The 16,475-nt window shown below is 46.3% G+C and overlaps 1 protein-coding gene across 1 annotated transcript in view; it reads right to left on the bottom strand.

The window, feature by feature from the left end:
* The window catches only part of tln1 (talin 1), a 137,309-nt gene that overhangs the window by 37,911 nt on the left and 82,923 nt on the right, over positions 1-16,475 (bottom strand). The window contains 14 exon segments of the mRNA XM_084160439.1: positions 1,819-1,962; positions 3,334-3,456; positions 4,118-4,207; positions 5,260-5,353; positions 7,046-7,185; positions 7,606-7,803; positions 7,933-8,052; positions 8,242-8,450; positions 10,385-10,487; positions 12,467-12,595; positions 12,948-13,082; positions 13,342-13,455; positions 14,037-14,150; positions 15,533-15,661. Of these exon segments, the coding sequence (XP_084016565.1) occupies positions 1,819-1,962; positions 3,334-3,456; positions 4,118-4,207; positions 5,260-5,353; positions 7,046-7,185; positions 7,606-7,803; positions 7,933-8,052; positions 8,242-8,450; positions 10,385-10,487; positions 12,467-12,595; positions 12,948-13,082; positions 13,342-13,455; positions 14,037-14,150; positions 15,533-15,661 (1,842 nt within the window).

Raw genomic sequence — 16,475 nt, 5'->3', positions numbered from 1 at the left:
AGTGAGTGTACAGTTGAAGTCGGAAGTTTACATACACTTAGGTTGGAGTCCTTAAAACTCGTTTTTCAACCACTCCACAATTTTCTTGTTAACAAACTATAGTTTTGGCAAGTCGGTTAGGACATCTACTTTGTGCATGACACAAGTACTTTTTCCAACAATTGTTTACAGACAAATTATTTCACTTATAATTCACTGTATCACAATTCCAGTGGGTCAGAAGTTTACATACACTAAGTTGACTGTGCCTTTAAACAGCTTGGAAAATTCCTGAAAATTGATTTAGAAGCTTCTGATAGGCTAATTGACATCATTTGAGTCAATTGGAGGTGTACCTGTGGATGTATTTCAAGGCCTACCTTCAAACTCAGTGCCTCTTTGCTTGACATCATGGGAAAATGAGAAGAAATCAGCCAAGGCCTCAGAATTTTTTTTTTAGACATCCACAAGTCTGGTTCATCCTTGGGAGCAATTTCCAAACGCCTGAATGTACCACGTTCATCTGTACAAACAATAGTACTCAAGTATAAACACCATGGGACCACGCAGCTGTCATACCGCTCAGGAAGGAGACGTGTTCTGTCTCCTAGAGATGAACGTACTTCGGTGCAAAAAGTGCAAATCAATCCCAGAACAACAGCAAATGACCTTGTGAAGATGCTGGAGGAAACAGGTACAAAAGTATCTATATCCACAGTAAAACGAGTCCTATATCGACATAACCTGAAAGGCCACTCAGCAAGGAAGAAGCCACTGCTCCAAAACCGCCATAAAAAAAGCCAGACTACGGTTTGCAACTGCACATGGGGACAAAGATCGTACTTTTTGGAGAAATGTCCTCTGGTCTGATGAAACAAAAATAGAACTGTTTGGCCATAATGACCATCGTTATGTTTGGAGGAAAAAGAGGGTGGCTTGCAAGCCAAAGAACACCATCCCAACCGTGAAGCACGGGGGTGGCAGCATCATGCTGTGGGGGTGCTTCTCTGCAGGAGGGACTGGTGCACTTCACAAAATAGATGACATCATGAGGAAGGAAAATAATGTGGATATATTGAAGCAACATCTCAAGACATCAGTCAGGAAGTTAAAGCTTGGTCGCAAATGGGTCTTCCAAATGGACAATGACCCCAAGCATACTTCCAAAGTTGTGGCAAAATGGCTTAAGGACAACAAAGTCAAGGTATTGGAGTGGCCATCACAAAGCCCTGACCTCAATACTATAGAACATTTGTGGGCAGAACTGAAAAAGCGTTTGCGAGCAAGGAGGCCTACAAACCTGACTCAGTTACACCAGCTCTGTCAGGAGGAATGGGCCAAAATTCACCCAACTTATTGTGGGGAGCTTGTGGAAGGCTACCCGAAACGTTTGACCCAAGTTAAACAATTTAAAGGCAATGGGAATGTGATGAAATAAATAAAAGCTGAAATAAATCATTCTCTCTACAATTATTCTGACATTTCACATTCTTAAAATAAAATGGGGATCCTAACTGACCTAAGACAGGGAATCTTCACTAGGATGAAATGTCAGGAATTGTGAAAAACTGAGTTTAAATGTATTTGGCTAAGGTGTATGTAAACTTCTGACGTCAACAGTATGAGTGTGTGCATGTGTGTTTATCCATGTACCTTGAGTAAGCGGGTGAGTGCATCCATGCAGGAGTGTTCATTCGTACGATCATATGCGCACGTGTGCTACTCAAATTATATTGAAACACCAAAGTCATCCTTCACTGCGAGGGACCGCTGACGATGTGTGTGTGTGTGTGTGTGTGTGTGTTTGTGCGCAGGCACCTGTGTCTGTGTGGTATCTACCTGGGACTGGGTGCAGGCTGGGTCCACCAGGTTCTGGCATGCCATCTGGATGGACTGGTTGGCACGGGCAAACTGGCCAGGGTCCACCAACCCTTTCTGGCCCGCGTGGCTTTTGGGGTCTGACACTGCAACCAGGTAGGCACCCTGTAAGGTCAACACAGCTCATTGGTCAGTATCACATAAAGCCAGAGAATTAGCAATGGCAATCTTGAATAGGTTTTGTCAGGCAAATGAATGATGTATGGATGGTTTTAATTAACTAAACAAGATAAACTTAACAAGTGCTGACAGGAGTTAGAACAAAAGGGGAAACGTACATTTTTACAGAGCTAAAAAAATTACAGCAAAACATCTACGACGATGGCTGCTTTTATTCGATGATCACTAATGTAGCAACTCTTATTGTTGACTGATAACGTTAGCATGTGAAGCACTACACAGAGCCATAACAGTGAGTTTATCAAACGGTATTCCAACAAAACATGTTATAGGTCTATTAACAGGGTTTATATCATTTTTTCACATTTACATTTTAGTCATTTAGCAGACGCTCTTATCCAGAGCGACTTACAGTTAGTGAGTGCATACATAAAAAAAATATTTAAAAAAATCATACTGGCCCCCCGTGGGAATCGAACCCACAACCCTGGCGTTGCAAGCGCCATGCTCTACCAACTGAGCTACACGGTATTCCAACAAAACATGTTACAGGTCTATTAACTGGGTTTTCCAAGATCTTCCCCATCTTTCACTTTACGCTCCTCTTGCCACTCTTTGCCATGGCAACAACATGCATTCACACACAGAAACAAACACTCAGACACAGACGCACTCAAAAACGCACACAAACACACACAGAATCAATGCATGAGCACATACGCAAACACGCACACGCGCGGAAACGCACACGCGCGCAGTCAACTCTTCAACGGGCAGTACCGCAGAGCCATTGTGAATTTGTGTGAGAGAGAGCAAAATGAACATAAGCTTACTGTGATGAGTAGACTGTGTGGGAGCTGTCAGAGAGCCACATACTGAGAGACCATTTACACACGACAGGCCTCACTCACAGCCATTAGTCACCTGTGTGTGTGTGTGTGTGTGTGTGTGTGTGTGTGTGTGTGTGCTCGCGCGCTTTTGTGTCATTATCTGAGAGTACGCATGTGTGCCCTACTGTATAAATGTACGCTGGTGAGTTGACAGGGAATTGACTGTTCGAAGTGACTGCCAATGCATCCCTCCATTTGATATGCACTCCTAGGTCCAGATGTTCCTAAGCTAGCATTGAATTGCCTCATTGGCTGAGAGAATAATTAGGCCGATGTATTCGAGCGTGGACCATCCAACTATGCAATGCAACGCATCCCTGTGGGCATTAGGCTGCTAGCCTGTGTCCCAAATGGCACCCTATTCTCCATGTAGTGCACTACCTCGGGCCAGGACCCATAGGGTATATAGGGAATAGGGTCCAATTTTGGACACACTCCTGGTCTGCTGGACTGGAAGGTGGTTTACCTGGGCAGCTGCTTCAGTAAGGCCACACAGGGCTTTAGAGCCAGAGCTGACTGAGTCTCCAAACTCAGGCAGATTGCTGTTCTTAGCGTTGTGGGAGATTCCAGCCATGGCTTCCCCCAGGACCTGCAGGACACAAGGCAAATAGATTTAAAATAGTAGGAAGGGAGGGAGGGAAGGACGTAGGGAGGGAAGGAAGGAGGGAGGGAAGGAGGGAGGAAAGGAGGGAGGGCGGGAGGGAGGGAGGAAGGAAGGGAGGGAGGGAAGGAGAGAGGGAAGTAGGGAGGGAAGGAGGGAGGGAAGTAGGGAAGGAGGGAGGGAATGAGGGAGGGATGTAGGGAGGGATGTAGGGAGGGAAGGAGAGAGGGAAGGAGAGAGGGAAGTAGGGAAGGAGGGAGGGAAGTAGGGAAGGATGGAGGGAGGGAGAGAAGTAGGGAGGGAAGGAGGGAAGTAGGGAGGAAAGGAGGGAGGGAAGTAGGGAGGAAAGGAGGGAGGGAGGGAGGGGAGGAGGGAGGGAGGGAGGGAAGGAGGGAAGTAGGGAGGGAAGGAGGGAAGTAGGGAGGAAAGGAGGGAGGGATGTAGGAAGGGAGGGAAGGAGGGAGGGAGGGAGGGAAGGAAGTAGGGAGGGAAGGAAGAAGGGAGGGAAGGAAGGAGGGAGGGAAGTAGGGAGGGAGGGAGGGAAGGAAGTAGGGAGGGAAGGAGGGAAGTAGGGAGGGAAGGAGAAAGAAAGGAAAGGTGGAAGGAATTAAATGATATTTATCAAGGAGGTCTCTAGTCTATTGTTTACCTTGGAGTTCTCCATGACACTGTCGATGCAGTCAAAGTAGGAGAGGTCACTGACAGCCTCCGTGGGGTTCTCAAGCAAACCCCGAACAGTCTGGAGAGACAAGGTGCACAGGTTAGAAACAAACAACCCACACAGTCACATACAGAACACATAGGCTACTATACATGGACACGGACTCAGACACGCCCCACATATACACTACCAGTCAAAAGTTTGGACACACCTACTCATTCAAGGGTTTTTCTTTATTTGTTACTATCTTCTACATTGTAGAATAATAGTGAAGACATCAAAACTATGAAATAACACATATGGAATCTTGTAGTAAACAAAAAAGTGTTAAACAAATAAAAATATGCCAATAGAGATAATTTCAAGTCTATGACCAAATAAATAAAAAAACATCAGAAATGCATAAAGATATTGATATTCATACATCAATATGTTGATATATATTAATATGATATATTTCTAATATGAATATATAATAGTAGAAAACAGTAGAAAATAGTAACGTGTTCTTGACCAATCACCTCTTTAAGTACATTGAAGGGATGGTTCAGCGATATTACATATTCATATATTTGTTTCCTTACCTTGCAAACAGTCTATGGACAAGGAGGGAGTACAATCCACACTTTGGTTTGTTCATCTAGCCACAAGCCAATATGAGCTTTTTCAAAAGATAAACTATGTAAGTCAATGTCCCCCATTTAGCGCGTTTCAAATTCCATGCCGAAATCATTTAAAAATAACTTCAAATCAAGTCACTGAGCAACAAAATATTTTGATGAGGTAACTGAAGGAGGGGTGAGAGGAAGAACAGTAGTAATGAATATGTATAAATAAGCCATTTTAAATCATAAATGTAAATTTAAATACACAATTTTACTGAACTCTATCTTTAATATCCACCTACAGAATACAACACGCAGTAATACAGTACATAATGTACCTATCACCACAAGTCCCATCCCAGTAGTACAATAACACACTCTCCCAGCCTTAGCAACCGCTCATCACTCCACAGCGCTCACATATACCAACAACTGAATCAGTCATCCGACAAACTGTTCAGAGATTGAAAGACAAAAAACAAACAGATAACAGAAAAAGAGGAGAGAAGGGAAGAAGGGGTGTACCTCGAGCTCCCGGAGAGCGTTGTCACACTCCTTCTGGCCCGGGGCCTGCTGGGTACACATGGTGATGAGCTGGTTGATACTGTCAGTGACGGCACTGTGGACGGAGAGAGGGAGAGATTGCATGTGAGAAAACATGCAGGAGTGTGTTAGCGAAAGAGTAGCAGCAAGGGTGTGTGTGTGTGTGTGTGTGTGTGTGTGTGTGTGTGTGTGTGTGTGTGTGTGTGTGTGTGTGTGTGTGTGTGTGTGAATGAGAGCACCAGCAGCTCGCTGTAAATTGCCGTTCGCCCACACACGCTACAGAGCTTTGGTGCTTAGAATCTCTACAGAGAACTGGTGTGCCGTTTTCTCATCAGAAACCGAAAGGTAGAGAGTGAAAAAGAAAAGGTAGAGACATTGAAAGAGAGAGAGAGAGAGACAGAGAGACAGAGAGACAGAGACAGAGACAGAGACAGAGAGAGAGAGAGAGAGAGAGAGAGAGAGAGAGAGAGAGAGAGAGAGAGAGAGAGAGAGAGACAGAGAGGGAGAGACAGAGGGAGAGACAGAGAGAGAGAGACAGAGAGAGACAGAGAGAGACAGAGACAGACAGAGACAGACAGAGAGACAGACAGACAGACAGACAGAGAGACAGAGAGAGACAGACAGAGAGAGACAGACAGAGAGAGACAGAGAGACAGAGACAGAGACAGAGAGAGAGAGAGAGAGAGAGAGAGAGAGAGAGAGAGAGAGAGAGAGAGAGAGACAGAGACAGAGACAGAGACAGAGACAGAGAGAGAGAGAGACAGAGAGAGAGAGAGAGAGAGAAAATGGGAAGGAGAGCAAGGGAAAGTAAGTTGGACAGTGTGAATAAAAAGAACCGAAGCGAGAGCGTGAAGGAGGAGGGAGAGGAAGAACAGGGAACGAGAGAGTGAAGGAGGAGGGAGAATGAGGGAGGCAAAGGAGCGAAAGAAGCCAGACAAAAGAATGTAGCAGCCCACACTAAAGTCTAAAGTGGTGCCTTTAGAAAAATAGAGAAGTGTTCAATCAAAGCCTGTCATGTCTTTTCCTTGAGTCTCATAACGGAGTAGAGTGAAGTTGCCCCCTAGATGCTGATTTTAGGTCAGCTTTTCATTTTCTCCATTAAAGGTTAAGGTTAGGATTGGGGGAGGGGAAGCTGATCCTAGATCTGTACCCTAGGGGAAACTTCACCACGGAGCTCTTGTAATCGAGGGAGGTGGCTCCCATCATCATGACATCCAACTGGGAGAGGAGTGTCACGTTTAACTTTTCATTCAAACTAAACCGCTACTGACAGTTTGTTATATAACCCTGCTCTTTCTAACGCACCTACGGACACACGAGTGTATGAAGACGTGCATACAAGAATGTGACTATTGTAACGTGCGTGTGTGTGTGAAAGACAGGGAGAATGATCAGAGCTGTGTATAATGTATATGAGAGCGGGTGGTGTGTGTCACTCAGTTTGTGTGTGTGTGCGTGTGTGTGCGTATGCAGTGTGTATGCTAACAAGTACTTGAATAACGTGGAATGGAACATGTTAACAATTAGCACGGAGCACCATGAGAGGGTAACACATTTCGCTATTCAAATTGTGAAATTGAAAAGATCCCCATTGAAAATGACAGGACATTTCCAGTTCAAAACTGGAATTTCAATGAATGCCTGAATTGATTTCATTAGAATACAGTTGAAAGTAGAACTGAACCCAAGCCTGGTATCTGTAGGTAACTGCACTGTGGATGCTTTGATGGCTGTGGAAAAGTGGGGGCAGTTCTACTGCCATACTTACCGAGCGGCAGCTGCAAGTTGGTTCTTGAGGTTGGGGGAGTTGGGGTCAGTGGACAGGACTTTGGCGGCGAGCAGCAGCTTACTGGACGACATGGAGATGGTCTTGAGGTTGGACACCACCTGCGTCTGATTCTCCTTGTTCTGAACGGAGAGCAGAGAGGAAGTAAAGGGTTCCATTCAGAGGACGACCTGCGTGGCACTGAGGGTAAGTTCTCTCAGTCATTCACGCACATATGAAGTTAGTAACATATGACACACACAAGCATAGAAAGCAAAACGATATATCTACCACTAATCAAACGTTGGCTGATAAAGAATGAATTTCATGCCTAAAATAGTGTATTTCATGCTGATAAGAGTGAATTGCGTGCATATATCTGAAGATACGTCCCGTCCTCCTCTCTCCTACACATACACTTAACAAAACATATGACCACTGCATCCTACACAATGAAATTTGCTACACAACATCACTCAACCTGAACAACACATCACAACGCAATAGATATCATTTCACCACAGTCACATGACACTGGTGTTTCTTCCGTGTCCTTCTCTGACCTGTGACTGGCCGGCCATGTCCACGCCGGCCTCCAGGAACTCTCCGAAGTCATGGCCGAACTTGCCAGTGGCCCTGGCCAGGTCCTGGGTGGTGCCTCTGGACGACTGGACCAGCTCATTGGCTGACTGGTTGAGACCGGCTGCAGCCTGGTTCAGGTTGACCTGCGCCTCCTGGAAACTCTTCCCACTGGGCGGGAACTGGAGAAGAGGGGGAGTGGGGGGGGATAAATTAAGAGAATGAGAAGTAATGGTAGAAAACTAAAAGTAGTCCTAAAACATCAGAACGACGCACCAACTATTTTGGTTTTGGTGTGATTTTCTACTCACAGAATTGGCCAATAGTTTCTTGCTGGCCTCTCCGACTGTTCTAATGGCGTTGTCCACATCTCTCTGTCCAGGCAGGCAGTTCACACTCCTGTTCAGGGACTGGGATACAGCCTTGGCCACCTATATACACACACAAACACATTCAATATAAGCATTTTTTTAGGTGGATATGATGTTTCCTAAGGTCTTTCATGGATGCACACTCTTGATTGTGACTGTTGACGGGCTTCCATTCTAATAGTGAGCTCTTTGCGTATTGGCAACAAATATCCAAGTGTATAAACCTGACAGACTGTGTCTCTGACTGACCTGTGCCAGTCTCTGTTGGCTGTCGGGGTCTCCCGGCTTGGCAATGGCTCTCTTGGTCTCCTCGATCAGATTGGCCGACTTGTCCATGACGTCACCAGCGCAGTCCAGCATGGCGTTGCGGGCCTGAGGGTCGGCAGTCGTCGCGGCAACCCCACGGGCGGCCGAGGCCAGAGATCGCAGTGCCTGAGCCACGTCTCTGGCTGCCATACCTGAGAGAGAGTGAGCGAGAGCGAGAGTGAGAGATCGAGAAATAGAGATAGAGAGAGGGGACAAAGCGTAAGTACTGTCTGTCTCCACTAGAGGGTGCTCCTGAGTCGTCTTCTTTCCTCCCACCAGATAAATCTTTAGGCTTTAATGCTGTCAGACACACTGTATATTATACTGAGTGCACATGGCTGAGGGCTTCATGATCCTCTTATTATCTGAGCTACATTCTTTATTATGACATACTTCAGTAAGTTACCTCTAGGCCAGGGCTCTCCAACCCTGTTGCTGGAGAGCCACTCTCCTTTAGGTTTTACATTTACATTTACATTTACGTCATTTAGCAGACGCTCTTATCCAGAGCGACTTACAGTTAGTGAATACATATTTTTGTATATATTTTTCTATACTGGCCCCCCGTGGGAATCGAACCCACAACCCTGGCGTTGCAAACGCCATGCTCTATCAACTGAGCTACATCCCTGCCGGCCATTCCCTCCCCTACCCTGGACGACGCTGGGCCAATTGTGCGCCGCCCATTAGTCTCCCGGTCGCGGCCGGCTGCGACAGAGCCTGGATTCGAACCAGGATCTCTAGTGGCACAGTTAGCACTGCGATGCAGTGCCTTAGACCACTGCGCCACTGGGGTTGGTTTTCAATCCAACCCCAGTTGTAACTAACCCAATTCAGCTTATCAACCAGCTAATTAATAGAATCAGGTGCATTACATTAGGGTTGGAGTGAAAACCTACAGGACGATAGCTCTCCAGGAACAGGGTTGAAGAGTACTGCTCTAGTCCAGGGTTCTCCTGCCCTGGGTGACCAGTTTGTATACTACTGTAGCTACCTGTGTAGTTCTCGATGCCCTGGGTGACCAGTTTGTATGCTACTGTAGGTACCTGTGTAGTTCTCGTTTCCCTGGGTGACCAGTTTGTATGCTACTGTAGCTACCTGTGTAGTTCTCGTTGCCCTGGGTGACCAGTTTGTATACTACTGTAGCTACCTGTGTAGTTCTCGTTGCCCTGGGTGGCCAGTTTGTATACTACTGTAGCTACCTGTGTAGTTCTCGTTGCCCTGGGTGGCCAGTTTGTATACTACTGTAGCTACCTGTGTAGTTCTCGTTGCCCTGGGTGGCCAGTTTGTATACTACTGTAGCTACCTGTGTAGTTCTCGTTGCCCTGGGTGGCCAGTTTGTATACTACTGTAGCTACCTGTGTAGTTCTCGTTGCCCTGGGTGGCCAGTTTGTATACTACTGTAGCTACCTGTGTAGTTCTCGTTGCCCTGGGTGGCCAGTTTGTATACTACTGTAGCTACCTGTGTAGTTCTCGTTGCCCTGGGTGGCCAGTTTGTATACTACTGTAGCTACCTGTGTAGTTCTCGTTGCCCTGGGTGGCCAGTTTGTATACTACTGTAGCTACCTGTGTAGTTCTCGTTGCCCTGGGTGGCCAGTTTGTATACTACTGTAGCTACCTGTGTAGTTCTCGTTGCCCTGGGTGGCCAGTTTGTATACTACTGTAGCTACCTGTGTAGTTCTCGTTGCCCTGGGTGGCCAGTTTGTATACTACTGTAGCTGCCTGTGTAGTTCTCGTTGCCCTGGGTGACCAGTTTGTATACTACTGTAGCTACCTGTGTAGTTCTCGTTGCCCTGGGTGACCAGTTTGTATACTACTGTAGCTACCTGTGTAGTTCTCGTTGCCCTGGGTGACCAGTTTGTATACTACTGTAGCTACCTGTGTAGTTCTCGTTGCCCTGGGTGACCAGTTTGTATACTACTGTAGCTACCTGTGTAGTTCTCGTTGCCCTGGGTGACCAGTTTGTATACTACTGTAGCTACCTGTGTAGTTCTCGTTGCCCTGGGTGACCAGTTTGTATACTACTGTAGCTACCTGTGTAGTTCTCGTTGCCCTGGGTGACCAGTTTGTATACTACTGTAGCTACCTGTGTAGTTCTCGTTGCCCTGGGTAGCCTCACTCAGCAGCTGGGCGATGGCAGAGCTCACAGCCTTAGTGCTGTTGCCCACGTCCTGAGAGCACTTCTCCAGCTGCAATCACACACACACACACACACACACACACACACACACAGACACACAGACACACAGACACACAGACACACAGACACACACACACACAGACACACAGACACACACACACACACACACACACATTAGTGATACAATATATTCCACAATACACATACTTTCACTTGTATAATTTCTTAGATTCATACACAAACTAATTCAATAAAGTAACATGAGTAGGAGTGAACTGTTGATTCGATTTTTTAAAAGAATCCTAAACATGCATAAAGTACAGTATATCCGGTTTCATTTTACAGACTGCTCTGGCATACAAAGCATTGGGGGCCAGTTAAGTGTGTGTGGGTTCGTATGTGTCTGCTGCACTGTGGTTGGAATTCTCACAGTCAAGTACTTGTAATCCTCATGTGGGCACAGTCACATAGATGGGTGCTGAGGCATGATTCATGATTCTGTGGTGGGTGTTGTAATCAGCCTACCTACCTGATTCTGTGGTGGGTGTTGTAATCAGCCTACCTACCTGATTCTGTGGTGGGTGTTGAAATCAGCCTACCTACCTGATTCTGTGGTGGGTGTTGAAATCAGCCTACCTACCTGATTCTGTGGTGGGTGTTGAAATCAGCCTATCTACTGCTGTGCATGTGGCTACAAGTTTAGTTGAGTTTATTAGGATCCCCATTAGCTACTGCACATGCAATTTTTGTCAATATGACTTGGCCATGATAACTGACCATCCTATGTTACTCCTAGGAATTCAGCTTCTTCCACTTGTTCAATGGTCACACCCTTTATGTACAACTCCGGTTTAGGTCTAAGAGAATGTTTTTGGTTTTAGATGTATTTAAGACCAGTTTATTGTTAATGACCCATTCTGACACTGACTGTAACCCCTTGCATAGTCTCAGTGAGCTCACTGTCTGTAGGTGCTGATGCGTCAAGTATTTAATTATCAGCATACATAGTAATTTTAGCTTGTTGTAAGACAAATGGCAAATCATTTGTAAAAATAGAGAAGAGTAACGGCCCAAGGCAACTGCCCTGAGGGACACCACACTGTACATATCTGATGTTAGAGAAGTTTCCATTGAAGAACACTCTCTGGATTCTACTGGATAAATGACTCTCCAACCATGTGACTCTCTGGGTTCTACTGGATAAATGACTCTCCAACCATGTGACTCTCTGGGTTCTACTGGATAAATGACTCTCCAACCATGTGACTCTCTGGATTCTACTGGATAAATGACTCTCCAACCATGTGACTCTCTGGGTTCTACTGGATAAATGACTCTCCAACCATGTGATGGCAGGTGATGTAAAGCCATAACAAGTGAGTTCTTTTCAATAACAATTTATGATCAATAACATCAAATCCTGCATTGAAATCTAACAATACAGCTCCAACTATTTGTATTTTGTATTTATTAAGGATCCCCATTAGCTGCTGCCAAGGCAGCAGCTACTCCTTCTGGGGTCCAGCAACATTAAGACAGTTATATACAGTTTAAAATATTACATGACATTACATTTTCATAACACTATCATCTTATTATCCATTTCCTTTAGCCAATCATCAGTCATCTGAGTCAGTGCAGTACAAGTTGAATGCCCTTCTCTATATGCATGCTGAAAGTCAGTAGTTAACTTGTCACAAGTTATTCCTGTCACAAGTCATGTGACAGGAAGAGCGTGGGAGAGATGGGTTGAGTGTGTTCACTTAGTACTGTATAGTCTGGATACTGTTGCACAGGTTGTGGTTAGCTTGTATGCACAGTACTGTGTGTTTGTGGAAATATGTGTGTTTGTGCATGTGCTTGCCATCTACCAGGGCAGGGGTGTGTGGTGTGTGTGTGGTGTGTCAAACTTCCTGCTAGCCTACAAGTACAGTATGCATACGGCATATGCGAGGTGTATCGTGTTTGTGTGTGTGTGCATGAATGTGTGTGTGTGTGTGTGTGTGTGTGTGTGTGTGAGACTCTCACCGTTTCTCCGGGCAGGGGTTTGAGTTTGCCATCGCCGGCGGAGGCCTTGGCCTCCGCCATGTCTTTCTCCAGGCCTCGGACCACTGTCAGAGCATTGTCGATCTCCAGAGGACCACATGCTTCCTGTGCCTGGATCACATGACAGGAAGTGACATGACAGGAAGTCAACACAGGAAGTGGGGAAAGGGAAGACCGAACAGAATAGGGATCCCATATTGGGCAAGACAGGGCCTGCTAGCGAAACCTCTAACTACAGTGCTATAATACAGTGGTGTTACTCAAGTTAGCTATGGAGTGAGCTAATACAGTGTTTCAGCTAGTTATGGCGTAAGCTACCGTAGCTAGCTAATTCCACTAGCTAAACCACTAATACAGTGTTTCAGCTAAATGGAGCAAGCTAGCTAGCTAATTCCACTAACGAAAGCGCTAACAAGGTCAAACAACAGGTCCTTGTTGAGTGCATTTGGGGGGTGTTTGGTACCTTCTGTGCGGCCGTGCGGAGCTCGGCAAGGGCAGTGGCCAGGTTCTTGGCACACTGGCTGAGTTGCATGGCAGAGGACTGGTCGCCAATGGTGGGTACTGTGGCCTTGGCAGCTGTCACCATCTTGGCACCAGGCTGAGGGCATGGGAGTGGATGGAGGAAGGAAAGTGTAAACTTGTTTATTTTTTACAAAGGAGAGAGAAGTTGCATGCTACTAAAACATTGGTCCTGTGTAGTTTGTAATAAATCAAATTGACTCCAGGAGACTTCAGAGGACAAGCTTCCTTGTTTTGTGTCATATTTATTTTAGGTGAGCATGCTTCTTTGCGAAGTTATATAAGAATCAGGAGAAAAAAACACGTTATAGGGGGCAGGGTAGAGAAGAGGGTCTCACCAGGAGGAAGTTCTGGCCGGCCCCGATGAGGGTGAGCTGGGCACTGGGGCTGTCGGGCTGGGACTGGCTGCCACGTACACCCTGGACCAGCTGAGGGATCTGGTCTGCCACCACCTGACACAAACAAACAGGTCGGCCAATTAATTAAACAATCAACCAACCAAATGGAAGATATGTAGGGTAGAAACAATAACACACACTTAAGCACAATGCTCTACTCTCACTCTTACAGTGCAATGAAGCAATCACTGCTCACATGACTGCATACATGACCAATCACAAGATCAGTGTACAATGAAGGACACCTGAACTACAATCTAATTCAGAATGTCAAAGTCAAAAATATTTTATTTGAGATTTACTACAGTAATTGTACCCCGAGAGAGAGAGAGAAAAGAGAGAGAGAAGAAAAAAAAGAGAGAGAGACAGAGAGAGAGAGAGAGAGAGAAACAGAGAGAGAGAGAGAGAGAGAGACAGACAGAGAGAGAGAGAGACAGAGAGAGAGAGAGACAGAGAGAGAGACAGAGAGAGAGAGAGAGAGAGAGAGAGAGAGAGAGAGAGAGAGAGAGAGAGAGAGAGAGAAGGAAAAAGAGAGAAGGCATGATACTAGTACTCAGTAACCTATGCCTGACCCCACAGGACCAGAAACCAGGAAGAGAGTGATGGTTGGGTTGTCATGGCAGCGGAGCTCTCACCTTGCAGCTCTGGACGAGCTGCTGCTGGGCTGCTGGGTTCTTATTGGACGAGGCGGCGTGCTGGGCGGCGGCTATGGTCTGAGTGGCAGCCGCGGCGGCCTGCTTGGATGCGTTCTGGCAGGAAACGCAGTGTGAAAAAATACTGTCAGTTTAGTTTCGACTTAGGTTTCCAAACCTACGTGCTGGCTAACTAACATCAGGGTTGGTTAATTTCAGCAATGCATACATTAGGGAAGGTTTTTTGTCAAAAACTATGTTTCGATGAAACAAATAATACTTAGCAATCATAATGCAACTTATCGAAATGACAGGCTACTTTGACACTGACAAACTGAGAATCGGAGATCAATAAAAACAACCTTGTCTTGAATCCATCAATAGCCAGGCCTAGGTGTGTGTGGAGATGCACATATTGTAGGCTACAATATGAGGAGGAAATTCTAGTCCTAAAAATGCTTTCCAGTTTCACTGACTCACCCAATGATGCGCAGCTCACTCGCCAGTGATGGCTGATGCGTTCGTGCCAAAAGCCTCTCTCTTGTTTTACTTTGTAAAACAATATTTGGAAGTTGATCAAATATTTTGGTAGCCTACAGCATATGGATTAGACTTCTCTTTTCAGCAGGAGCCATTTGCTTTCCAACCTGTGATTTCCCGCGATTGCATTTGAAATATTGCAAAAGGCCTGTTTTGTCTGCATGCTGTTTACTGACAGATTCACCGCCAGTCATAAGTTATGCTTAGACAAGTCACGGCCAGTCATAAGTTATGCTTAGACAAGTCACGGCCAGTCATAAGTTCTGCAAACCTCTCCTCGCAGTCACAAAGTTCTTTTGTGGGCCTACGATATCACTTAACACTAGGGCAGCGTCCAAAATAGCACCCTATTTCCTTACATAGTGCACTACGTTTCACCAGAGCCCTATGGGCCTTGGTCAAAAGTAGTGCACTATATAGGGAATAGGGTGCTATTTTGGACATAACCTAGAACTAGCCGCTGGGCACCAGCAGAGGTGATTGTATGGCAGAGAGAGGTGATTGAACATGCATCTGATATGAGGGCTTCTTACTTATTTGGTTGCTATGGGAAGCCACTCATGTGGTTGCTATGGGAAGTCAAGGCTGTTTGTTTTAACTTCCATGAAAACAATTAGGATAATATTCAGAGACTAAGATAAGCTTTCATTCTCCAGCTCTTGGGTAAGAGGCATTTTTCACTCCAAAGAAGTGCCCATGTGTACCTTTACCTAGAGCCTGTTTGTCCTTGTCAGGTCATGTGGTCTTGAAAAACTCCTGGCCCTAGTAGTAATGTGTAATGTTAAAATGTATAAATGGCCATACAGTTTGAAAGTCAGCATTTCCCCTAGTTTAATTTCCAGGCGGAAAGTACCAAACTCTTTTAAGCAGGGGGGTGTAACAAAGGTAGGAGGGGGGCCCACCCAACCCAATCTATATAATGGAGGGGGGAAACACTGGTTGAGGTCCAGGAATATCACCTCCAGCTTGTTGACCAGCCTCTTCTTAATGGCGTTCTGGGCAGCAGCATTGGTAGCCATACGTAGACCCTCTGCTGCCTCACGCAGCCTCTGCTGCTGCTCCTCGCTGTCCGGGTTGGCAGCTGCGCCCTGCACACACACACACATCAGCATGTTAACGTCACGAGTGGGACCTGAACCCCGGTCTCCCGCTGGGGAAACCAGCATCTTACTCATTAGACCAAGATGATATTGCACCAACGCACACACTGAGGAAGTTGCAAACAAAATCCTCAATACAGTACACTTAAACCCAAAAAAGACTAAACAACTATTCTACTAAACAAAAATGCTTTTACACAAACACACACACACACACACACTATGCATGCGCGTACACACACACAATGCATGCGCGTACACACACACACACACACACACACACACAGCTCCTAAACGGAGGCCTCGCCATTCCTCCAGCCACGCTCATAAATCCTCAACGGTGGAATGTGGGACAGACCATGTTGGAATGGGGGACGGGATGGGAGCAGTTGCTCATGTGGGACAGACCATGTTGGAATGGGGGACGTGACGGGAGCAGTTGCTCATGTGGGACAGACCATGTTGGAATGGGGGACGGGACGGGAGCAGTAGCTCATGTGGGACAGACCATGTTGGAATGGGGGACGGGATGGGAGCAGTTGCTCATGTGGGACAGACCATGTTGGAATGGGGGACGTGACGGGAGCAGTTGCTCATGTGGGACAGACCATGTTGGAATGGGGGACGGGACGGGAGCAGTAGCTCATGTGGGACAGACCATGTTGGAATGGGGGACGCGACGGGAGCAGTTGCTCATGTGGGACAGACCATGTTGGAATGGGGGACGGGACGGGAGCAGTAGCTCATGTGGGACAGACCATGTTGGAATGGGGGATGCGACGGGAGCAGTTGCTCATGTGGG

Source organism: Coregonus lavaretus (assembly GCF_964263955.1).
Source record: "Coregonus lavaretus genome assembly, chromosome: 4".
NCBI classification, from domain to species: domain Eukaryota; kingdom Metazoa; phylum Chordata; class Actinopteri; order Salmoniformes; family Salmonidae; genus Coregonus; species Coregonus lavaretus.
The sequence above is the reverse complement of the archived record's forward strand: the minus strand, read 5'-3'. Positions and strand labels throughout refer to the sequence as shown.